General features: G+C 39.6%; 1 protein-coding gene across 2 annotated transcripts in view; it reads left to right on the top strand.

Annotated features, from left to right (window-relative positions):
- Nucleotides 1-25889, top strand: part of MAP7D3 (MAP7 domain containing 3) — a 47532-nt gene that overhangs the window by 17556 nt on the left and 4087 nt on the right. The window contains exons 5-19 of one of the 2 annotated variants that reach the window (XM_087749043.1): nucleotides 1833-1947; nucleotides 2900-2932; nucleotides 7951-8052; nucleotides 10527-10625; nucleotides 11028-11129; nucleotides 12221-12346; nucleotides 14452-14597; nucleotides 14977-15107; nucleotides 15687-15931; nucleotides 20398-20533; nucleotides 21658-21838; nucleotides 23010-23114; nucleotides 23374-23427; nucleotides 24230-24323; nucleotides 24787-24985. In XM_087749043.1, coding sequence (XP_087605169.1) covers nucleotides 1833-1947; nucleotides 2900-2932; nucleotides 7951-8052; nucleotides 10527-10625; nucleotides 11028-11129; nucleotides 12221-12346; nucleotides 14452-14597; nucleotides 14977-15107; nucleotides 15687-15931; nucleotides 20398-20533; nucleotides 21658-21838; nucleotides 23010-23114; nucleotides 23374-23427; nucleotides 24230-24323; nucleotides 24787-24985 — 1868 coding nt within the window. The remainder of the gene's footprint in view (nucleotides 1-1832; nucleotides 1948-2899; nucleotides 2933-7950; nucleotides 8053-10526; nucleotides 10626-11027; nucleotides 11130-12220; nucleotides 12347-14451; nucleotides 14598-14976; nucleotides 15108-15686; nucleotides 15932-20397; nucleotides 20534-21657; nucleotides 21839-23009; nucleotides 23115-23373; nucleotides 23428-24229; nucleotides 24324-24786; nucleotides 24986-25889) is intronic. The other variant, XM_087749042.1, reaches the window with a different exon arrangement.

Here is a 25889-nt window from a genome sequence, read left to right as displayed (position 1 = left end):
CTACTTTAAGCAAAAAGCATCCCTTATGCTTTGAGAGGTGTTGCCCCTAAGCCTGTTACATTTATTCATGTAATTTTGAGGATGGTGGATATGTTTTAAAGTGGCCACTGGGGTGAATCATCAAGGAAGATACGGACTAGCCGATGAGTGTTTGATTGGTGTTAACCTTGTCTTTCACTTGGTCCCTGGAGGAAGATGACCTTGTACATAGACAGTTTTACATGAAGAATCCGGCAGGTGGGAAAATAGTGTGCACTTGACCTGTAAACCTTGCTTTCAACCAGAAAGCGAAAACAGATCTTGACTTTTGTACTCTGACATTAGAAAATAATCACTTTAAAGAAGCTAAGCTATCTTAGGGCATTATTTGCCAGCAAGATATCATCTAAATTTAAAAATTTAGTAGATAGAAGTGCATCCAAAAATACATAGTCTCCAACATTAATGTTTGGTACTTCAGTCAAGTCTCATTTAGTTAACCACCTTCCTTAGATAAAGTAGAAGCAGCAGCACAGTAGCAAATACTGTGGAAAAATAAGTGGTTGTCTGCCTAGGAAAGTCTTGAAGACAACTAGCCGTGGCTAGGGTTGAGATACCTGTCTTGTCACAGTTACTCAGTTATTCTGTAGAGCCGTGCAACTTATTATGTTGATGTCTTGAGCTGATAACTGATTTTCTGTTGTTTGTGAAGTGAAGCCTATGGCTTTAACTATAACGTTGCAGAGTTACCACACTGCAGATACCCCCATGGAAATATCAGCTACAGATTACATAATGTCTGGGTACCTTGGTGCATTAGGTAAACTCTAGTTCAGGTTTCTTTAACAGAGGGGAAGCTAAGCTTTATATTTCAAACAAAAACTTTTACTTTTATCGTTTGTCAGTGAACAGAATCCTTCCTCCCTTCCTTCCAAGTTTACTTTGTCCGTTATGCACTGCGACTTTTTTAGTTTGTGTTGTGAAATGGTGTTGAAAGAAGGTGAAAGCCTTGTGTCCTCAAGAGGGAGAAATGTTTGGATAATGAGTCCCTTTGGCGTCTTATTGCAACGTATCAGCAGTAAATACTGCTTCAAAAGATCGCTTGGGATATGACTATGCCAGAAGAGAAATCTGTTGTTGACACACGTATGGAAACCTGGCTGCTTATGGAGAAGAAACAGTCTAGCATGGTTACAGTTCATCTTTATGCACAAGAGCTAAAGTTCCCACGTTAGCAATTGCTAGTCCTGGAGACAAAAGAGAAAGCTTCTTTCAGTCCTGTTTGTCCTCTCAGCAGCGGTTGCTGAGGTCTGGAGTTGATTGGTCATTTTTGTAGTTTGGCCTTCGTGTCTTGCTATTTCTGGTTTCATCATATCTCTTAATGCCAGTATCTGTTAAGACTTGGGTCAGTGTTCGTGTAGTTCTCTGAAAATACAAATAACCTTATACTTGGTATTTTATAATGGAGAATTTTTAGCACCTTTTAGAAATAACTTAAGAATATAAATAGTTTAAAGGGTAAGCAATTATTTTTGCTCACTTTGGGGTTCATCCCTATTCAGAAAATTAGTGCTGTTTACTGAATAGGAAATCTGTTTGGTGGCTATTTTAAGTAAAGAGTAGAATAGATTATCTGTGCTTTAGCTCAACCTAATCATGTTTGCAGTGTTTTGAAACCATTAATTGCCTTTAACATTCTTTGCATGATAGTTTTTGTAACAAAAGCTTGTTATCGGGCAGTATAGGTAAAACAGATTTTAAATCATACTGGGGGGGGGAAATCTATATTTTGTCTTCTGGTGTAGCTGTGCTTTATAGTTATATAGCTTCATAGAGGTGTTGTTTGATGATAGGAGCGATATGAAGCAGTTATGCATCGTACCTTAGAACGGAATCAGCGACTGGAAACGCGACAGAAGAGATGGTCATGGGGAGGGTCTGTAACTCCAGATTCAGAGAGCAAAACAGGTAAGTAGCACCTTTTCTAGCACGGCTGAAATCTCAGAGTATTATGTATGAACACTGGCAGGTGCAGCACTATTCATAGGGACCTGGGCATCCTTTCCTATCTTAGATCTTACAACAGGATCTACGGGTAGCTCTTGGGGAAAGATTCGTATCTGTACTTGCCCTGAAATACTGCTCAGACTTAGAGCTATTTTTGATTTTGGAAAGAGCTAGAGAGAAGCCACATGGGAAATACAACACCTGGCAGCATTGCATTGCCAGCCCCCAGCCATCAGATAAGAGGAATTGTATATAATGTTAAAATAATTCTGAATCCTTCAAATGCAGTACACGTAATGGTGTGCTAAGACTGATGATAAACCAAACAAAAAAAACCAGTTGTACTGTAATATTACATCTAAAATGCTTTAAACACACCCTTAGAGTTACAGAATGCTGATTATTTGAACCACCAGTAATGGGTAAGGAGATGCAGTGGGCAGTGTCCACACTTCTCGGAGAATAGGTTCTATTCTAGATTAGGTGATGCATTTTAACACTCTCTAATTTGAGCTCAGATTGTTTTCTGTTTCACACAATTTACTGTTTCTGCTTGTAAACATCCTGAAATCAGACCAGCAAATCAGGATTGCAGTGGAAGGGGTCTTTTCATGCACTACTGAACTGGAAGACCCCCGCCAATAAGTAACATAAGTTATTGTCCAGGAATAAAATAAACCAAAAAATGCTTCAATTCAGCCTATCTTCCGAATTGGTGGAATTGTACTGAGCGTCTTTGAGTAGAGTCTTCTGTCAGCTTGAGTGTTGACTTTTAAGTGTTTGTTTATAACATGTTTGAAAATGCTTTGATATCAATGATCATTATGATACCCAGCTTCCCCATTTTTTGGTTAACTTGCGTTGTTTGCTATTTGACCTTGTGACTTAGCTTACAAACCTTCTTCTTCTACAGAACAGCAGACCGCAGATGAAGGTGGAACTGGTGGTATTGATTTCTAAAATGTTCTTTTTCTGTTGTTTCACACTCACTACTAACCTTTTAAATTTGAGTTCTTGTTTCTCTGAAACCAAGGAAAACCATCTTCTTGTAGATCTTTTCCTGGATCTTGGCCAGCTGTGCAACAAATGTGATCCCTAAGTAGAAAGTAGCCCCCTATGTTTTTAACTATCCCTCCCAGCTAATTAAACTACAGCTTAAGTCGTGGCATCCTGAGGGAATTTTCAGGGAAAGGATATATGCATTTGGGTTTTTAAAGATGACTGGATACAGCGTGGGGGAGGAGAAGAGAAATTTTTAGTGGTATGTATTTGAATATAAATTAGTTCAGTAGTCTATGCTTGCTTTTTTTTTTTAAGGGCAATTTCGAACCCTTTCATTGTTTCCTAATTTGCAAAAAGTACATGGTAGGGCTTGGTTTGTTTTCTTTTTGCTTTGTTTTACCAGCAATTGAAGTAATGTTTGCAAAATCAAATTATATTTTGCTGAAACTTTGTGAAAGGGAATGGGTCCTTTGTGCAGTTGGATACTTTTTCCATGAAGGGTTTTGCAAAATCAGATCTGTCCAATTATCTAAACATAATTCTATATATTAAACATGTTTTCGTTGGATTTTTGGCACTTCCCAGTGCACAGACTGAGCCATTCATAGAAATGCTTTGGATCACTGATACATTTGTCAGGGCTATATTTTTAATAAGCAAAATTATTTCTTGTAGCTAGTTTAAGATGATAGCTCTCAGCTGAGACCCAGCTAAATCTGAATTCTGAAAATCTGTGCATGCTCTCAGCATTACTAATTCAATACAGCTGTCTCGTAATGCTGACAATATGAGACTTGAAAATGCAATGAAAATCTGACTGAGTATGATTTAACTACTGTGGCTTATTCTGGCAACACAGCAGAAGCATGTGTATTTTATTTAACTTCTCTCTTGCCTTTCCCTGCACAGCATGAATTCCTAATTTTCTCCAAAATTAGCCACTTTGACTGGATTGGTTTACCTGTTTAACATGTGTTCCTTGGATACATATATAAATCCAATTACTGTCTGCCACATTACCAAATGTCATTTAACCTTGAAACTAGGAAATCACATTTGCCTTAGATGGTTAGGAAAGCACTATTTTTTTTTTTTCTCCTCTATTCTTTTCTACCTTATCTAGTTTTAAAGCTTAAACTTTATAACAAACATAAAATCATGTCCTTTGCTTTCTCCTCACTTATGCGAGGAAATGAGTCTTGTCTGTTCTTTTGATCGTGGAGGAAGACTTGAACCACAGTGCTGCTGAAGCGCATTAAAAATGAAGTGTCTTCCAACAAACATGCTCCTGATGTAAAAATAGGCACTTGAGCTGTACCTTATGCATCCTGAAGTAACAACAGGAGGAGCAGATAAGTTCAGCTACTGTTGATCAGTTTGAATAACTTGGCACCAAATTTGAACAAAAATTGAATGTGGAGATAAACAGATAATGCAGTGTTTGACCAAGACACTTGTGCATCCACGCTGTTTTAAATTTGTGTTCATCTTTACGTTGAGGTTTCAAATGTACAGCTGTCTTACCTGGGCTGGATAATGTGGAATCGTGATTGGATTCATGCTTCTCATATTTATTCCCATTTCAGGATTGTCCTTAGCTTTCTGGAAGCTTCTCACTTAATTGTTATTTAAAATCTACCCAAACCACATAGAATGCCTCAGTCTAGCCAGCTTTCTAAAAGCTCCTTATTTGGTCCCTTTCACCTTATATTTACATAATTGCTGGAAAGATAACAATTACTTTGTGATTTCTGAAAAAGGACACCAGATGAGCTCTGCTACATTACGTCATTGTGGCCAAATAGCGCACCTTCTCTAACAGCACATCTAGAGCAAGCTTCAATACAATATTATTTTTCCATCATTAGTTTCTGTGCAGATTTGGGATTAAAGGCCCTGTTTCTTGAAATGAAAACCATTGGGGGAACAGACTTCAAATATTCTTTACATTATTTTAGGACTAAAGGCTTTTTTGTCTATTGTGTTGCTGTGCAAAAAAATATAAGATCAGATACGTTCTTCCATGAACTGGCTGTGTCAACAGTAATATTTAGGAACATCGACTGGTAAAGCAGCATTTGTGGGTGATAGAGGTAGCATGCTCTGGAAAGTAAACCCCACGTAACTGAACGTTTCACCAGCCATCAGCATTATGTACAGAATGCGATTCATTGAGACTGCACCAAGTACCCCACTGATGGCCTGAAATTTAAAAACTGATGAAAGCCCCGGAGTCAAATGTTACGTTAATGACATTGCTGTCAGTGCTAAGATGAAATATGCAGGGTGTGGGTCTGCCGAGAGAGATGGCAGGGCTGTGTAATAGAGCGTCCTTGATGACAGAGTCCTCCAGAGGGAGGTTTGGTGATGACTGCTGAGCAAAACTAGACATTCAGGTGCATTTGTAGTGGAGACGTGCTATTAGAATAGAAATTGGGCTGCCGGAGTCTCTCCTTTCTAAATAAAGAGCTTTCTTGTCCTAGTAGAAATTTGGAAGGAACTGAGAGACAGATAATCTTATTTTATTTAGCCTAATTTTATCCAGCCTCAGACAGGCAGTGCTCCAGCACCCTCTCTCAGTGAAACTCAGAAGCTAGGTTGAGAGCTGCTCTCCCTAATAGTGATTTTTCTTAAGCTACCGTGTTTCCCAGCTCCTTCCCCGATTGCAGGCCTTGCTGCGTGGCAGTCATGTGCTTTATCTGGCTTTGCTGCAGTTTGTTTTCCCCCTTCCATTAAAAACAATACAGATGTTTAATATTGTGTGGGACTGTGCTGTATGCTTTTTCCATTTAGAATCCCTTGACATAAGTAGTTTAACTTCCCCCCAAAATACAGAAGAGTACTTTACCTGTGTAACCAGACTACCTTACTCGAGAATATCCTGTCTGTCTTCTAAAGCTTTTTTCCTCATGAATTGTCCAAAGCTTTCAGGTTTGCAGAAGCTATCTTGTGGTTGAGGTGGGGAAAAAGTTGAGGCCATCTGATCATATATTTGCAAATGCATTGGTCAAAAAAGCATTGACTTCTTAAGTTCATAAAATTTTCTGTAAAAAGAAAACTTAAATATCTGTATGAATAGCCTTTACCAATTAGGTTTTTTTCGGTTAAGGTATCAGGTGGGATATTAGCTCATGCCCTCACCACTGCCCTCTGTTTCCCTGTAAAATAGAACCTGATATTGTTTTTTGTTTGAACAATCATATATAGACTGTCATTTTTTCTTTTGAATCTTCTAGCAGAAGTTTCATTCCTTGTCTCTTTACTAAGTAGCACAGCCCATCTCTAGAACTTGTAGACTTGCTGGAAAAGAATTACTTTGCTTAGTGTAGTTTTCCTCAAGGCAAGATTTAATTTTCCGCCCTCTGGATGATGAACCAGAATCTCTGATTTCATGCAAGTGCTAATTTGAATGAAGAGAAATTTGTATGAAGCATCTCCACGATGTTTGGAGGCCTTTGACTTGCACGCTTGAGCTCTGGCAGGAGCCAGGCTTTCTCTGTAAGAGCAGACGCTAGAGGGTAGTCTTTTCCTTTGAAAACACCCAAATACATGAATTAGGAGTTTCCTGATTTTCATATATAAAACCTCTCAAGGCTGTTTTAGTTATCCCAGTACTCTGGCCTCATTCACAAAATGCTTTTTTTTTTTTTTTTTTTTTTTTCCCATTATGTTGGGAAAGTATCTGCTAAGATCAGATCTTCATTTCTTAACTGGATTCAATAGATCCCCCTTTCTCCCTCTTAGCCTGTGGGGACTTTGTTCTTGTTCAGTGTGACAAGAACTTGCCACTTTTGTAGCTTCAGCTCCAAAATCCGGTTTTCGCTTGACATGGTTTTGCGGGAGGCCCCTGGCAGACGTGGGTCAAAAGTACAATGCAGAGGCAGGGCTGTCCATAGGAATCCTTATGTCCTGGCTCTTGCTATAAGGAGCTGCTATAGCATGCTGGCCAAACGGAAAAGATGCTGCCTCTGTGGTGAGTAGAGCTGCTTTTTCCTTTGGTACTTAAGCACTAATGAGTTCACATTAATCATCTTTGCTGTCCAGTATGCCAGCAAAATCGATTTCTTGTGTTTGATGTGTAGAATTTCTTGTGTTTATTATGCTGGTCCACATTACTTTGTGTGCATTACTGTTTTCTGCTTATTGAGTTTCTGTAGCAACAGGTACATGCTTTTCCAAGGCTTTCACACTCTGGAATAGTGTTCATCCTGAAAGTACGTTATTTGAAATTAAAAAGCAGGTATTTATCTGGCTTGTAGTAAACTTGAAATTTTGCCACGTGAGATGTGATTTGTACATGTATATATATGTGTGTGTGTATACACATAAAGAAAGATAATTAATGCCTCTTCTGGCAATGTTTGTCAGAAGAGTTGCGAAATTGATAGGAAACATGAACTTAAGGACTAGCTTTTTGAAAAAAAATTGGAAATTTCTAAAATAGTCAGAGCAACCCTTGGGAAGTAGTGAGAAATAGGAATGCTTTCTTGCCTTTCCCCAGGACTTGCTTTTATCCCTCCAAAACCATTTATTTTGTTGTGGTTTTGTTAACTAGTGATTGAAAAACTGTTTTGACATACCTATGTGAAGAAATTTTTGTTATTCAGCTTTTGTTGTTACTTTCTCTGTCTTGCCAGTCTCTTAACAGCACACAACCTCAGTAGCTTTTGTCTTTACGTGTTAGGAGCACAGGGTTTAAAAATCACCTGTTTGCATACATATGCCTAAAATCTTGGCATCGCTCCACTAAAACTAAATGCCTTTTTTTGTGCACGTTACAACTGGTGCTAATTGTATCGAGTCTGTTCAAAGCGGGGAAAAAATAAAATCTGTGTTTCTTATGAAGCAAAACTGGAAATAGCTTTCAGGATGTAACACTTCCAAAGTTAGCTCGCAGCAATGGGTGAAGGGTTCTTCCTCAGGTATCAAGATGAATTCTAAAGTAAGCGCTTCTTTACACAGCCAGCAAGCGGTCCACCTCCACAGCAAACCTCAAACAGACAGAAGCTGTCATGAATAAATGGTTGTCATCATCTGCAGCGCTTTTAAACGCTTCTGATCGAAGTAAGTGTGTGTCTGCTGGTAGCAGGTGTACTGCTTCACTGTTATTTGGGGAGGAGACAGGAGGTGGAATGCTACTCCTCTTCCTCCCTTGCTCTGTAACTCACTTCATATTTTGATCTCAAATGCATTTCATGCAATTTGTTAATCCAGCTTGACTGTTCAGGGCTTTGACCCAGTTGATGTGATCTCTGTTAGAGGAGAAGAGTAACGGTAAAGATTGCTGTTCTTTTTATTTTTTTATTTCTCTAATTGTTTTACTAAAGTCAAATCTTGGTGAATGATTGATTCACAAATCATTTCACATCATCTTTAGGGGTTTGCATGCCTTAAATCACACCCTAAAATTTCAGCAAAATAGAAATAGTACAAAAATAAAGTTTGCCTTGTTCTGTTAGACCGTTTCTGTTAGACCGTTTCAGTCATTTGATTGTGTGTGGGAAGGAAAAAATCAACTTAGTTTTGACATCTTTCTGTTGTGCCAGTCCTGTACTCTATAGACACACACTTTCTTTTTAATATTAGAATCCTGCTTTAACCAAATAGAGAAGGATGCATGAAAAACTCTGACACCTGTGGGAGTTTTTTGGGTGGAAGGAGATTGTTTTGTTTTGACCTGGAATTCTAGCATGATTATAGCCATAGCGTGCAGCTCTGACACCGTTTCCTAGCCCAATAAATTAGTGTAATCTTGATACTGATACTCAACTTATGCATTTCTTAAACTATTGGTGCACACCACTGCTTGCAAGCATTCTGGGTTACTTACTGTGCCAACGACTATCAAGGAATAGAAATGGCCTGGAAGCCAACTATTTCTTTAATCTTTTTTTAAGGGTTTCTGAGAGAGTTTGCACTCTAAAGGTCGTCTACCAATTTCTGAGGCTTCTAGTCTCATTTTGAATTGCAACTTCAGGGCGGCTGAAGCTCCTGACTGCAGTGTGTCATGTTTAAAATGTGCACCACCCAACTAGTCTTAACAGGGATGCAGAGGATGGGCTCGATCTCTGGTTTTCCCACTCTCTGGTAAACCTATATGCGTAAGTCTCCTCTCTGCCTCCTCCCCTCTGCCCTGTCCTGATACACGTAAGCTACTTATAGAGGGGAGATGCGGAACAGACCTTATAGAATGTTACATCAAGGTCACTCTGTAAATCATAGCAATCTGCTGTCTCCATATTAAAAAAAAGAAATAACAAAACACAAGGAATTGTTCTAATCCACTTGTTAAGAAAAATAAAAATTATTTGCATGAGCACATAGCAGCTTGTTTTAGCCTACGATTTCCTTGTGGGGTATCTTCCTGGTGTTTCATAGGAGCCTGCCTGTATGCCAAATGTTGTATTTTTTCCCAAAATGAAGAAAAGCATTAATAAGCTAAGAGCTGTTTAATACAAAACCAAGTTCAACTAGGTCTATGCTGCAGTGTTCTCTCAGTTTACAACCTTTGGTGAAATGAGCTGTGCCAGAAGAATCCCTAACGTGGACACAGCTAACAGGGATTTTGCTGGTTCACGTCAGAAGGTGATGCAGCAGAAAAACTTGTACTCATACCCTGTATGCCTGGTAGGGGAATCAATGAATATATCTCTACTGGCATATAGCTGCAGGGGTTCTGAGTCACTGGAGACTGCTTGTGATTTAAAATGATATTTATATATCGCATGTCTGCAGGGTTCAGCTCTGGGTATGAGTCAGAAACAGGGCTGTAAAGTACAAATTAAGCTGCTAACAAAGGAAGTCACTAATTATCAACTAATTGGGATTGCTTTCAAACTTACTGTCATACCTTGAAATCCTTTGTGAATCCTTGTTCGCTTTGGAGGAAAAATTCTCAGGTGGCCTGAAATACAAGAAATTTGAACAGGACTCCAGTGATACAGAGGCTGACTAACTGACTGGTTTAGATCACCACAGCAAGTTAGAGCCAGTCTATGCTCTTGATCTGGCACTCAAGAAGAAACGGCTGTTTGGTAAATGATGGCTAAATTCAAATGATAGAAAATGCAGTCGCAGAATTAACCACTTTGCTTCTGCTGTGTGTATGTGCCTGGGAAGGTGGAGGAGCAGAATGCGGAACTGAAAGACGATTGTCCCTGGATCAGTGGAGTATTTAATCAGCTGTGGTCTTTGTTAATTCTGAGCTGAGCACTTTGTTTCTTGCTCTGACTCATACAGAGTGGGAGCAGTGGCCTTTTCCAATTACTTATTTAAAAAGGCGTACAAGGATGGCCTTGGTAGGTCAAACGAGGTCTGTTGAGACTGGCATCCTGCTGCTATGATCAGTAACATACAGGAATATAAGAAATCATACTTTTATATAGAGTAATTCTTCCCTGATCCAGTTTTCCTGCTTCTGAAGGATTCATGCTATAAAATGACTTAATTACTTCTCTGTATCTTAGGGATGTGGGGCAGGTGTTGGAGGGAGCTTTTAGGCTTTTCAGTAAAATTAATCCATGCGCTTTCACTTCCAGGTACCACAAAGAGAAGCGCCTCATTAAACAGACTGAATAACAAAGTTCCTCTACATTCTCAGCAGTCAGCCCTCAAAGGTTCGCAGGTGGAACAGAAAGGTGCTAGAAACCAGTTTGTTTTGAGAACTGGGAGGCAGTAAATGGGATATTTGAAGTTGACTTTAAACCATGTCCCAGTTTCATTATAAATGTTTTTACTCAGGCTTTCACTGGTGTGCATGTAGTCTATGCACTGTGGCATAAATATCGTTATGTGCATTGCAGTGCCAGATATTGAGTAACCGTGTCTGTAAACCAGCCTTATTCCTCTGAAAAGTGGAAGGGTGGGGGGAGAGTAGACAAAGGGTAGCCAAACCATTTAGCTCATGAGAAACTAGTGCTTCATAATGATAGATCGGTGGTTTTAGCTGGTTGGCAAAAGCAAAGCATGGGAATGGCAGTTTAGAAAATCATATGTGTAAATATCTTGTTAAAATAATCTTCCTTACGCTTGGTCTCTAGGAGGAACAGAAAAGAAGAGGAGCACATCTTTGAATAGAATGAGTAGTAAACCCCAATCCTCTCCAGAACTAGAAAAAGTGAAAAAGGAAGAAAAACCAGGTGGTTGTTTCGTAAAGCTGAATATATCTTGTTAAAGCCATTCACAGTAAAGTTGGGATAGGCTTACTTTTACTAGTTTCCTTCGGTCTTAAATTTTTAGGACTTTTTAATGGCTTTTTAGTTATCCATTGGTAAAGATAAAATTGTAAATGGTAAAGGTTACATTTCTCCCTTTGGACAAAAAAGAAATCCTGTAAGAAGGACTTTGACTTTGTTAAATGGCACTGTAAGTAGACGGCAAAATGTCCCTCTGCTTAAGAGAGGGACGTATTTGAAAGCTGGTAGGCTTAAATGTTAAGATACAGTAAAAATGTCACTGATATGTTCACTTCTTAGTTAAATCTTACCTTTACTTTTTAAGCTCTCTTTCATTATTCAGTTTAAAAGCAACTTCTCTGTTCCTGCTGCTGGCCTAAACTTTGTGCATGCAAATGAAGGAAGAAACATGTTCTCACGTCGGTCTCTTTTGGTCTGTGTATTCCCCACTAGGTTACAAATAACCTCTTTTCTAGCAACTCTTCCTAAAGCTGAAGACTAGCAACTTTTCTAACACGTTTTTCCCTTTGAGTTAACAATTCTGAAACTTTCCTTTTTAGCGGCTATTGCCAACAGTGGAAATTATATTCTGCTTCAGAGTCTTTCCTGTATGGGAGGATGATGGGTGCTGTCCATGTGAATTTGTGTGTGCAAATGATGCCTGACGATAACCGTCCACTGACTTGCAAGTCTTCTGTTTTTACGTCAGAACAGCCTTTCCTGCAATCTAGAGAATATAGCTCTGAAGAGCTGGGTCAAAAACTTTTCATACTTTGACTGACTTCAGCATTCATCTCTATTGTATGCGTGCCAGTCTTTGCACGTTAAAATGATTAGTATTAAGCAAGCCAAGGACACGAAGTGCAACATAAGAGATTGCAGTGTTTAACCCTTCTGTGCTTTTAGTTTGGATTTCCCTCTCCATGACTTCAGTATTTTTCTTCCAAAACTGTTATGATTTGCAACAATGCTCACAGTCGTCCTTTGCTTTGTACTGCTTGTCTTTTTCATTATATGATTTCATGTTGGATCCTTTTTGATTTGTTCCCATCATTTAGCTCGTCGCTCCCAGCTCAGTCCTCTGGACAGTAGCGTAATCAGTCGCCTCCTCGCCCCCACACAGGCCTCCTTAGCTAGGAGTAAAAGTGCTGCTACATTATCGGCTGATGGACAAGATCCCTCAGGTAACAGGAGGGCAGCAAAGCCTGAAAGTTTTATGCAGTTGCTCTTCAAGCAAGAACTTACATGGTAGTCACTAACTGTGCTACACTTCAGTATGAATCAGCCAGTTAATATATAGTTATGTGTAATATTACTTATCCAGTATTTTCTTTGGTCAGTAATAACCAATTCATATGCTCTGTTGCATGTTTACTTTACAAAACCATAGAGTAATACTGGCTTTTAAACTCCAGTGCCAGTTTACTTGCTCTGCAGAGAACCAGATGCTGGTGTTCGTTTTGGGTTTTGTTTGTGTTGTGTTGTTTTTTTTTGTTTTGTTTTTTTTTTAACTGACAGAGATCTGCATTTGGGTGAACCCTCAAATGAATCCGAAAGAGAACAGTGCTAGGAAATGAAAGGGAAAAAACCCAAACAAACATGTAATTTCGAAGGAGGCTGAAAGGACTAAGTGCAAAGCCGAAATTTCTTTAGAGGGAGGAACATGACATGTAGGAACATGACAAAGGGGTTATCTTAGCATAAGTACAGGGAGCCCTGAGCTGGCTTCACTCAGGCTGATTGTAGAAGTAGAGGCATACTAGAAGGAGAAGATATTGTAGAGAAACCCTGGCTGGCTCAAGCAATTTTTTATTGGTCCAGACTGAGCTGATAAGCCCACGCTGCGGCTCAACTTAGTACTAGCGCAGGAATCCCTGCATCGTGGGCAAGCCCTAGCTGCATCCCACGTCTTCTAATTATTGGTTGTAATAATGCCCCAGTAAATGCGTATCTGGAACCAATGTGGAGTCCTTTCTCCTCTCTTAACCTTACAACTTGCGTTCCCAGTTTTGCTTGTTTCCTCTTAAGTACGTTATTCCATCTTTTATTTTTTATCTTACGCCACTTAACTCGGTCCTTGTTGGTAATGGTGACATTTCTACACTGCTCTCCTTGTGTAATAATCAGTTCTTACTTTTTTGGTTTGTAGTCAACGGTCATATTTTTGCACACCTATCTATGTGCCACTTTTATTTTACCATGAATATTTCAGTTCATGTCATGTGGGGAAATACCATCTTTTTCACTGTTACTGACAGCATGTGACTTATTCACTAGTGCTGAATTAAAGATAACTGCTACATTTTTATCAGTTTACTTAGAGGTACTTTCTTCATTTCATTAGAAACGTACCTGTGCTTTAGCACAAACTATGCACAAACAGAATGCAGTTCTCCTTGCACAAGTGCTGTGAATATAAAAATAAAATGTATTTTCCGTAAAGTTACAAAATTAAGTGCTGGCATCTGTCACAACTTATTCAGGCTATAGAAAAACCCAATATCTAGTTTCAGAAGTAGATTTTTATGTCTATGTATGCTTATCCATCTACGATTATGTTAGTGAATAAAGTAATTAGAAGATACAATTTCTTTCAAAATCTTATGTGTGAAGAGAGTGACACTTGAGGTAGGAAAGGTATTTTAGTTTAACAGTTGACCTTTTTCTCTCCATAGGTTTCTTTTACAGCACCTATTTTGATGTGTTAATGTAGATAAAGGGCACGCATAAATAGCAATAAAGGGGTCAGAGAGGGAAAGCAGAATGTTGCAAAAATGCTTATTTCACAAGAAAAGTTTGTAAAGTAATGCTCAGATTCCTAATGTAATGCTGCTCTATAAATACTTTTTGAAAAGAAGGAAGATTTCCCCCTTGAGTATCGGGGAAGCATGCTTAAAATTTGAACCTGTCATGAAGAACTTGTAAAGAAAGATGCTAAGCCATTAAAACTGAAGTATTTGTGATGAGATGCAGCTTCACTAAAATTAAAGTAACGCTGGTGTAGTGCAAATTTAGACGTTGTTTGGAAAAGCATTTTATTTTTATCTACTCCAGACTGCTGCTTTCAGAATGGTTTTATTCTTGGTGCTGTTGCTTCCAAAGTACTAATCGTGTGGTGGTGGTGTCTGTCCCCGTGACCCATTGCGATGCGCACTGCCTGTGGTGTTTCTCTGTACGGTTTCTAACACACACAATCTTTCTTTCTCTCTTTCTCCCTCTTCCTTTTCTCCTGTTCTTATGCTGTGCACTTGGTTCTCGTTTTGTCTTGTCAAATTCCTAACTTTTATAGAATCTCACCTCTGTCCTCGTTCAGCTTCAGCCAGTTCCATCAATTCCCCAGTCCCAACTCCTAAAGTGCCCGTGCGCAGTCGTAGCATCGACAGATTGAAGTCCTCTGTATCTTCATCTGATGCAAGTTCACCAGATTCAACCCAGGTTTGTTGAAAATCCACAGGAATTAGATTTTTATTAATTGGGGGGTTTGAAACAGCTCAGGATGGGTGAGATACTGTTTCAACAGTTTGCTTGTGTATTGAAATGTTCAATAGCATTTGCTTAAAAAAAACAGTATTGAAATCAAATTGGGATTTTATGGTCCTTGATCTCTCTGGTATCTTAAAGGCATATTGTTTGCTGCTTATGGTTCCCAAAGTTTAATTTAGGTAACGTATTGACTGGGTCTGTGTTTTTGGAGCATAAAGGAAATGTAAAGTACATCTTGTTGAAAAGTTGTATGTTTGTTGGGGTAGCAGCTCAGCTGTCTGTAATGTATTCTAGAGAGTGAGCATTATTTTGGTTTTATGTATCTTCTTAGAAATCAGAGACAGAAAAACCGTCCCCAGGTTCTGGTTTAAGACGCCCTCCCTCGCCTTCTGTGTCTGCCCGTAGAAGATCCCCCTCTCCTGCTAATTTGGTGAAGCGTCCTCCATCACCTTCTACAGTTAGGTATGTGTCCAGGTTAAATATCGTCTTTTATTCAGAACAAAATGAAGGATGCTTCCTGTCTCACGACAGCTGTGCTGTTACAATTTGGATGACCTACACTATGCCATGTTTATACACATAAGGACTTCGGTTTTGGTCCGATTTCTCTTTTCCACAGTAGGGATGCAACTCTTGAACCTTTGTCTCTTTTGTGCAGGCAAAATACACCCTGCTTTTCTGTACAGTCTGTGCACTAAAACCAACAGGAAGCATGGGAGCTTCTGAATAAGCTGATCTGCCTGTATTAGTGCAGGAAGTTTCTTGGATCAGAATCACAGGGTTCATCCTTGATGTGGAGTAAATGGAGGTCTGGGCTAGCAGACCTGTTTTGACGTTAGGCCACAAGTAGCGAGTCCAGGTGCACAGGGTATTTTGGAATCCTGTATTTGAGCTTTTTGAGGAAAGCACCAGTAGTTTGTGAGTGGATTTATTTTTAAAAGTGAGGTACATAATGTAAACTACTCAAAGTAGACTGCTGTCCTCAGTTGCGTGTTTGAGGTTTTCAGTGTTAGCCCTGAAAAATATTCTTTATTTCAACAGACAAAAGACTCGCCCACCTTCACCTAGCGTGTCAAAACAAAGGCCACCATCTCCTACTCCAGTCTCTAAACCGGCACCCATCCAACGTCCACCTCTCACACCAGGTGTTATAAACATTACCAAAAAGAAAACTGAAGCAGAGAGCAAACCAAAGGATAAGAGCACAGAAGGAACAGGACAAGAGCAAGGTGCTTCACCAGCCTTGGACAGGGAAGCGGTAGCAGCTAGCACGAAGACCAAAGAAGGTGGGTGTTTCTCAGTGACTGACAGACTCTTATTCAAGACGTCTCCGGCGTGTGCTAGGACTGGTGAAATAATTCGTTAGTGAGGCAGACTGCTGGAGGGTAGGATGCTTTAAGGCAGAAGCTGTTCATTGCTGATTATTTATACAACAATTTTACATGGTATGACTTTTGGGTGTGGATTTTAGTGCAGTAGTCGGTTTATTTGACTTGGAGATTTAAGTCAGGAGCTTTCGATATTACTGCTTGTTCCATAAGAAAAGCAGAAATCCTGTTTGCCTTTTGGACTTCAGCCACGCTAGCTGAGAGATATATTAGCTTAGGTTTGCAAAGTCAATAGTTAAACTATGCAAAGGTCTTTCAGTCCAGTTGGTAGTTCTTACAATTGCTTGTGTAGAGGGACCTGCTTGGAGTAAAAAAACCGGCTACTGGTGCATCGCAGTCTGAGAGCCAGTTTTCACAAAGCTAGAAGGCTGCCTCGGTCTCTATTCCAGTGAATGTATAATCATTGCTGCCTCAGGAAAAAGTGGGCAGTTCACAGGTCACACTGCGAAATTATCTTGGTAGACTAAGGGGAGCCATATACCAGGTAAGCAATTAGTCTCCTAGTCCCCTTCATCGTGCCAAGTAAGCACAGCCTCTGTCCCTCTTACTGGAAGAATGCCATCTCCAGAACAGAATCTGGGAGAGCCTCCTGATGAGGTCTGGCAGGCACTTCTCTGTGGAGAAGGGCTTGGGGGAGACTTAACAGGAAAAGGAGGGATCTCTGGAATTTAAACTGCAGCCAGTGGGCAGTACTGGGGGTGTCCTTCAGACACAAGGTAAGTGGGAACATACGCTTGCCGCACGTTACTGCATGTACGGTTCCTGTTGTGCATTCCTCAGCTGCTGCAGTTGTCTGTTATTTCTGAGGCTCTTCCTGACACTGCTCAATGTTGGATGTGAAGTAGTGTTAGTCAGCTGAAGAACTCACGTGTGGTACAGTTCTCTGAGCATGTGTTCCTCTAGAAGGAAGCCGGGATGTCATAGTCAAATGTGGATGTTTGTATGAAGTTGCACATCCGTCTTTGGTGTCACATCATTTATCTTTGCAATCAGAATGCCCATCCTTGATGCGCTACATCACTGCGATAATTGTCTTGCATGCCTCAGAGGGGGTATAATCAATTGTGATCAATGTCATTGGTTGGTTGAAACCTCCATACCAACATGTCCTATTCCTGTCCCTTCCAGTTGCTCTGGAACAAGAACACCTGTCCTTGTTCCTTGGATGCCCCACCTGTCTCCTCTCTACATTGACTTCTGGAACTGTATCAACCCAGTTTATCTGTTTCCATTTTATTTTATTGCTAATCTCCAAGCTAGTCATCTTTGTAGTGATTCATATTGGGGCTGGATGAAGCTCTTTTTCTTTGACACGTAGAAGATAAGGAAATAATGGGCATGTTCTTCAACACCGAGATGAATTTGTTTATCTCTTTGCCTCACTTAGCAATATTGCAGCGTACCAAAACATTCAAAATCTTTGTTCTTAAAAAGAAAAAGTTGCTTTCAATTTTCAAGGCAATTTTCATTTCACACGTCTGTGTAGGCAGTTCACCCTGTGGGCTGGTGCAATGCCATATTCCAGACAGCTTCTGAAGTCAGAGCGCACCAGTGAACGGCATGTGGCAAATCAGTCTCTAGGTCTTGTAGGTTCAACCTAATTTCAGCTTTGTGCACTTGTATCTTCATACCATCTCTTCTCCTTCAAACTAAACTTGATTGCCCATTGCGGGCAGACAGCAATCAAGTTTTTGTCTTGTTTTTTGTGTCTTCCCACTAAAATATACTGTTCTGCAGTAAAACGCTTTTTATTTTTCAGTGACTTGGAGCAGTTGTCATTTCTGGCAGCAGCCTTTCGCAGCTTCTCTGAGAGTTAAAAGGCTTGTTTCAACTTAAAGCATAAGAAGTGCTCCTTCATGAGCTCTCACCTTATGCATGATGATAGGTAATAAACTATCATGGAGCCTCACTTTTTCATATCTGGGTAGTGAAGGCTTTGGAATATGATTCCTAGATTCACTGTGAATAAATGACTTGCCTTGAAATGTGTTGGAATCTTCCCTTTATCCAACTAATAGTATATTTTACAATTGTTCTGAGACATTTCTCTTGCCTGTTTCCCTCTTTCCCCATCCATCATGAAAAGGTCCTTTGAGAAAAAGACAGTTCTTATCAGGAATGACAGTGGGAGTACAAGGAAAATGGAGCTGAGTATATAACACTGGAAGAATCTTCTTAAGGCATGTTAGCAATCATGTTGGGAAGTCCCACGTCCTGCCCTGTGGAAACAGACTGTGCAAGGGGCGCATGGAGACGAAAGCACTATTGAAGTAACCATATGGGAAACATCAGTAAAGCTTCAAAAGTGAAAATGCAATGGGAAGGTCCCCCATAGACTTGAGGTCTCCTACCCTTCTTTGGGTTTTATGCCTCCTGTTCTTTCCGTATCTCCAGTGTTCTGAATCGTTGTGACTAATTTTCTTCTGTCATTTTCAATACCAGATATTCATCGTATTTCAAGCTATCATTATCGCGTTATAACCCTATAACCTAAAAGCCAAAACTCTTTAGGCTTCTTGCTGAGGATTGTCTTATTTAGGTTCAATTTTAAGGGGGGGAAATAGGTTAAACCTGACATTAAATGTCAACCAATTTTGATACACCTGAGATTCCAGTAGTGTTAAAATAGGACTGCTGCGTTGGTTGCTGTGCAAGTGCACAATAGAAGGTAGCTTCTGCTGTAAAAAGTGACTAGTCTAAACTGGCAAGACACTCAAGTGGTGGAGGAGAAGAGAGGCATTTTGATTTCTTCATGGTTGTATACTGGCAACACTAAATGAAACCTCCCTCCTTTTCTTTAAATAAAAAAGAAGGTTGCAGAATATAGGAAGAAAAGCACATGCAAGTGTTGAGTGGGCAGATCCTGTTAATGGTTCTTATGACTGCAAAGGAGTGGTCTTTCCTGCTCAGGGAGGAGGAGGAGAAGTTGACTTTTGACTGAGTTCAAATTTGGAACTGTCGCAGCTGATTCTTGCTTGTACCAACATGACTGCATTTTTGCCCAAATCAGAAGCTATGTGTGTTTTGGGGAGCCACTTCTTTTTCAGTGTTGGAGAAATCTAAATATTAGAAAACGTTTCTGTGACTGCACTCCATCGGTGCTGGAATGCTTTTCCTAGGACTCCAAGAATAATTTTTATGCACGAAACACTGCCATGATTCAGCTGCTGAGAGTTTACTCTGTGTAATTATGCCCTACAGCTGCAGGTAGCGATTACGTGTCCATGGCTTTTAAGCAGCTTTTCAGGTATTAAAGTTCCTAATGATGGCATTGTGTTTTGAATGATTTGTCTTTAGGTCAGAAGCAAAATAACTGATCAAACCCTGATCTCATTGTTGATTAAAATTACCTTGACTTGAAGGCTTTATAAATGTTAAGCAAACATATATGTGCTGATTTGCGAAATATTAAAAAGAAGAAAGGCAGGTCCTCACCAACATTATGATGCAATTGCTCTACTGACACCAAGAGCTAATTCTCTGCATACTCGGATGATGAGTTCTTAAGTCACATTGAAACAGTAATATTTCCAGAGAGTGGGAATAACTCGTAAAAAAATCAGAGTTCTTTCAATATATATTGAGAGCAACTGGATGGCAAGGGTTGGTTTTTTTCCTAGCACTAATTTACAATAGTATCTCTGATGTTCAGACACCATAACACCAGGCAGGACGTGAAGAAACATAAACTGCAGGACTGTATCAATATCTGCTAACCTGGTGGTTGGAGCTGTTTTGATCTCCATGTAAATTGGAAATTGATTTGTTGCTAAAATGTGTAGAAATATGGTATTACTGAAGTCATTAGTATGTGCCTTCAGGGCCAGATAAAATGGTGATTATTTGCACTCTAAGATACCCTATAAATATAAAGGCATGAATGTTAATGTTATGAAACAAGAGAAATAAAAAAAAATTAATATTTCTTCTTCAGGGTCATGTGCGTTCAGTTTTATTAGAAGGAAGTTAAGTGTATTTCCTAAAGCAGTATTTTTTTTCAGTTTTCTTTTAAGTGTTTGTAAGGGTTCTAGAATAAACATGTGTTTTCAGAAACGTGTTTTTAAGTACTGTGGTAATTGGAGAATATCTTTAACTGTATCGTCTGGAACACGGCTGGATCAGTGTAGTTGAAATGAGTTGTTATTTCAGTGGCAGTGAGATATTGTGGCTCTGCATCTCTTTAGGACTCCCCTTTGGCGCTTGTGGGCCTTTAGATACAGGGTATGCTCGCTGAGTGATGAGCCCTGATCAAAAAGATAGTGGGTCAGATGGCCAAAAGAAAAATCGCATCTCACAGTGATGACGTCTTTCTTAATTTTAAGTTACTGGGGCTTTTTAACAGCAGTTTCTTTTAACCTTTGCAGAATCAGGTAGCAAAACAGTAGCAGGGACCACCACAGCTGAAGAAGCTGCTAAAATCTTGGCAGAGAAACGACGTCTAGCACGGGAGCAAAGAGAGCGTGAAGACCAAGAAAGAATTCAGAGACAGGAAGAGGAAAGGTAACGATTCAGGAGAAGGAAGGGATGCTTTCAGTGGTGGGGTGTGCTTGGAGTGGACACTCCAGCTGTATATGTACCCTAGGCTTTAATTTAAGCTCCTGTCAATCTTAATACAGTTCCTGGAGCAGAGACAGGCGCTAGCACCATTCGAGACGGGACAGGTTGCTGTGTGTATCATTAATCTGTATCTCAGTATATATGTAATGCATATCTGTGCAAATCACCGCTTCTTTTTCCTTCCAGTCACCAGTGGCGCTTTTATTTCAAAACTAGAATGTGCTTTTTACACCACTTCTATTTGTTTTGTTTGTATTTGTCTTGAAATAATCAGCCTCTCTGTATTAAACTTTCCTTTGATGAACTCAGGCAGTGGTTTGATGGTACATTAAATCTCATGTTAGCGATACGAAATCTGGATCAGAAATGTTGCAGCCAAGTAATTCAACGTGATAAATCAGTGTGCATTTGGTTCACTGCATAGAAGTTGTTAAATTCTTAACTTTGTGCTGACTAACTTTATTCTAGATCAGGGGCCACCTGTCTGTGCTTCTGTGAACATGATGGAACATCAGATTTTGTCTGTTTTCCACTCGTGTATAAAGCTCTCATAAACTTGCATATAGTCTACTATAGATGTTTTATCAGAAATATGTCATCAGATCTGTTGTGTACGTCTGCAGGATCTGACAGCGTACACCTCCAGTATATCTCTGGAATTCGGACTATAGAAGAAACAGTCTTTTAGGAAATCCAACTAAATTTATGTTTGACAGTGATTAAAAGCTTCATTCATGTCATGGATGCAGGTGGTATTTACTAAATAGTTGTCACTTAATCCACTTCTCCACCAAACATTCCGTTATTGGAGCAACCTGCTCCTGCCTTGACTTAATCAGCAAAGCACATTTATGTACTCGTAGATAGTTTCTTCCAAGTTATTCTGCTTTTTCTTTTGCCTGGTCTGGATGGTGACATTTGTAAATCCACACCAGAAAGTATCTGTACGCAGTTATTTTGTGATTGGATAACTTAGAACTCTCTTGCTTTCCTAGTCTGTCTCATGTGCATGCATACTTTCAAAGAAATAAATATCCAGTTGATAATCTGTATCTTGGAAACACTAGAATCAGAGAAGAAGAAATGGCCAAGAGAGCAACTGAGGAAAAAGCACGACGGGAGGAGGAGATCCGCAAGGAGGAGGAAGAAAAGAGACTGGCTTATGAAGAGCAGCAAAGACAAGCTGAAGAGGAAAGGATCCGCCGAGAACAGGAAGAGCAGGAAAAACTTGCAGAGCTTCAACACCAGGTCTGCTTATCTGTAGGCTCCAACCGTGTTCCTCGTACAAGCTGCTGACGTGTTTTTGAGGGGGTTGTCTTTGATTTTTCTTTCACAGAATGGTTTTGACAAATCTCTGTCAGGAATGATGTAAAGCAGAGTTCATCCTGTCTGAGATGGATTTGACAATGTCTTGAAGTCCTTTCCTTGCCCTAGTCTGTGTGATTCCTTTCCCCCCCTGCCAAGATTTGATAAATTCAAGTGTGGGTCAGAAGCAGATATTCTGGAAATTTTTTTAGCCAACTGGGATGCTATTTTGCATACATAAAATATTTGTACTGAGCCCACTTTACCAGCTTACTGCTACAGACTATAAGGAGGTGATGTGTCTGGAAAGTAATCTGGCTTGCTCAGATTCCTTTAAAATAAAGATTGATTTTTTTTTTTTTTAATGATTTCTAAGTCTGCTTTTCCGGTTGCTAAATAGTCTTCCACAGCTAGAATCTGTGTACCTTTACAAAGGCATCCTTCTGACTGAAGGGAGCTGTTTTGCAGAAAGTGGACTTGCTTTAAATGAGATTAATTTTGAAAATGAAAGCAGTTTTACAATTAAATTCTTCATGTTTGAAGAGCTGTATCTTACGGATAGCATTGACATGTGTCTGAACGTTTCTTTAAAAGCTTGTTTAAGTTTCTAACAATTATTCAGTGTCAACTATGCTTCTATCTTCTTTCCAGTCATACTGGAAAAGATTTTTCCAGTGTAGAAGGAACAGAAGATGTTCAGCACCAAGTATCTTGGTAGTAATACCGGACTGCCAAGATTTTTAAGTTAACTTGGCCACGTTTAGAATTTAATTGATGTCTTGTTACTTTATAAATTATCCTTCTTAGACAAATCTTCATCCTCAAGTATAGTTTGAACCCTGAGTAGCTCAACACCATTCAGAACATTTGCATAATCACAATATAGCCATGCACATCGTTTTTCTTTTCAGATCAGTTTGTGAATGTCATAGTAATATATATTTTATGTCTGTAGCTGCATAGTTGGCATTTAGCTGCAATGTGTGGTAATATTAAATAGTGATTGTCTGATGTTCCTGTCTGTGTTGAAGGAGAATCTCTGTAACAGCTCTGCTTTTGACTTTTGGGAATGAGTTGTGCACTGGGTGCTCTATTATTTTTGTTTTCGTTTCAGAGAGAAGAAGCTGAAGCAAAAGCTCAAGAAGAGGCTGAAAGACAGAGGCTGGAAAGAGAGAGGATTATGCAGCAAAATATGCAGGAAAGGCTTGAAAGAAAAAAGGTATACTGTTTTGAAAGCAGAGAGCTTTCTCAGCCTCAAATAGTGGTTGAGGTGTTAAACAGGCAGATGGTCTCAGGTGCGTTTAAGTAGAAGTAGTGTGGTTTTTTTGGAAAGCCAGCTCTGGCTTGTGAGCTTTAAAAATGGTAAAGTAGTAAATTTATTAAATATAAAAATATATTATGATTGGTGAAAATTTAAACCAGACTGCTGAAATATAAAGGTCTGTATGTCATTGCAAATATTTTCCCTGTTTTAACAGAGAATCGAAGAAATAATGAAAAGAACACGAAAATCAGATCAAAACGAATCCAAGGTACTTTTTTGTTTGGATCTGTATAATGACAGAACAGGCCCTTCCCAGAGAAGGCTTTGCCCTGTATCCCATCTTCCTTTGTTGCCCTGACACAGACTGGCTTTCACGTGAAGTGCAAAGTTCTGGTGCACCAGAACAATTTTCAGTAGCTTCCCATTGCACGCATTCTTCCACTTTGCTTGTTCTGACAAAAAGTCTGATGCATTTTTGTTCAAGGCATGTAGAAACAATGTGATCTGGCGTTATCACTTGCAGATTGGTTAAAAAAAACACTGGTTAGTAATGGATTTTCTTTTTAAAACAGTATGCATTCTGCTGGGGCTGTTTTTCCCCAGAAAACTTTAATTCCTGTCTACATCTGTTTGCTTAAAGCAAATCTTGGATGCCCCTTGGATCACTACAGTAAACTGGACATATTTTTGTTAATGTAGTGACCTAACGTCTAACGTTTGTGGTAAATTATGCCTGTTATATTGAGGACTAGTTGTTCTTCTCTGACCATTCAAAGACCCAAGTCTTCATATAGCTGAAAATCAATCCATATTTAGCACACACCTTGGAGAAATGAGGGGAAAAGGCACTCAGGAATAATTCATAGGTAGGAGATGGAAGCGGGTCCCACATGTTCCTTTACAGGCTCCTGCTCAGCAGGAGCTGGGTGTTGCAGGGTGACCTGATTGTCTATTAGCCTTTGGACTAGTGTGGCCTTACTGCTGGGCACAGAATAGTCCTGCATGGGAGCTGTGATTTGTGAAATGCTAGAGGGTAGTGAGTTATTCTGAATAACGCTCCGGCAATTCAGTTGCAGAATGAAGGGAAGTCTGCCTCTGAGGCCATGGAGGGAGAGGATATTGAAGAGGAGGAAGAATTGGGTCTTGAGAAGACTGATCAACCAGGTAAGGAAACTTGATGAGTCAGGTCTAAGTGGCAGTCAGTGTCTCAGTGATGTTTAAGCGTTGTTAAAAAGGTCACCCACGTAATAGCAGTGTGATGATCCGAGATGCAAGTCCCAGAAATGCCAGGGAGGCTCTCTGCTTGAACAGAGAGAGTAGATTATTGCCTGTTCTGTACCACAAGAGACAGTCAAAATGATTAAATGCAAAAATTATTTGAGTGAAATGCAGGCAGCATGCTTTCATTTTACAAATGTATTTTTAAAGATGGAAAACAAATTTCATGTTGTTATAGGCAGCTTGTCTACAGAGAAACAAAGCTATTGAAGCCAAGTGCCTCGAGTTTTGGCTAGGAAAGGTCATTTTGGCACTTGGGTTTTATTCATTTAGAATAGCAATTCTGTTACTGAAGCTCTTTCTTTTTCTTTTTCTTTCTTTTTTTTTCTTTTTTTCCCCCCACTTTCAGGAAAGCTAAATGGCGTTGACTTAGCCCAGGAAGTCAAGGGGGAGGCAGAGGGTTGTTTAGAGACTGCACATAGCTTGATCTCTACAGAATGTGAAGAACAAGATGTGTCAGAGTTGAAGGCCAGTGAAGTGTTTATGAATGGAGGCGATTTGAAAAGTGATGAGGGGTCTCTACTTGTCACTGAATTAAAGGATTGCAGGTGAGTCTGTGTAGGTGGCTGCTTTACTGTCAGAGCAGTTCTCCGTCACACTAGAAATCTCTCTCTATGTTTAAATTAAATTTAGTGCTGTATGTAGCATTGCCTCAAATTCTGCACCCCGCTAGCTTTGTGGTATTTCTCCGGCTTGCTCCAGGCATGTGGTGTGTGCATGCTGTCAGTTTACTGCTTCACGCAGAGGCAGTTAGTTCAGGATAATTGTTTGTTTAGATGGCCCCACGTTAACAGTACTGGCTTTGCTAAGAAGTGAGACACAGAGCCAGAGATGCGGCAGTGTTACTCATAAAGAACAGCATTAGCTTGAAATCTTTTCCCTTGAAATGGCTAGCAGTTCTTTTCATTAACAAAAGATTAAACAAGAGGGAGGGGGACAACACTGAAAAGGAAGAATAACCTACAGAAAACTCTAGAACAGTTTCAGTTGTGCTGAAACACCAGATGCAACACAAAAGCCTCCCTTAATGGGAATTTTTTTAGTATTTCAAATTTTATCTTTTTGAACATAAAGCATTTCCATCTACTACTGGAAAATCTGTCCTCTGATGCTTGTTCCGTTTGCTCATCTAAATGCTAATGATTTAGAAATGACATTGTGAACTCTTTTTTTTAAAGTGATGATAAATTAATCTCATTCCTCCAGTGATGGAATATAAAGGCATTTTCATGATCATCTTAAGAATGAATGAAAATTGATCACACTGATTTGGGTTTAGATTTTGAATTGGCTTTAAATATTGCTAGTATTCTGAGGCTTAGTTTTGTGTTTAAAAAGTCTTAACTGGAGAAAAAAGGAAAAACGCACACTACTAGAATAGGGTTTTAATGGTGCAGGGCTTTAAACTTGTTGCTTTCTTATATCAAATTTCTGGAGCCAGACCTTACCTGA

This window comes from Nipponia nippon, unplaced genomic scaffold (genome assembly GCF_047370975.1).
Source record: "Nipponia nippon isolate SJK-2023a ecotype South Korea unplaced genomic scaffold, ASM4737097v1 scaffold_12, whole genome shotgun sequence".
Classification (NCBI taxonomy): domain Eukaryota; kingdom Metazoa; phylum Chordata; class Aves; order Pelecaniformes; family Threskiornithidae; genus Nipponia; species Nipponia nippon.
The sequence above is the reverse complement of the archived record's forward strand: the minus strand, read 5'-3'. Positions and strand labels throughout refer to the sequence as shown.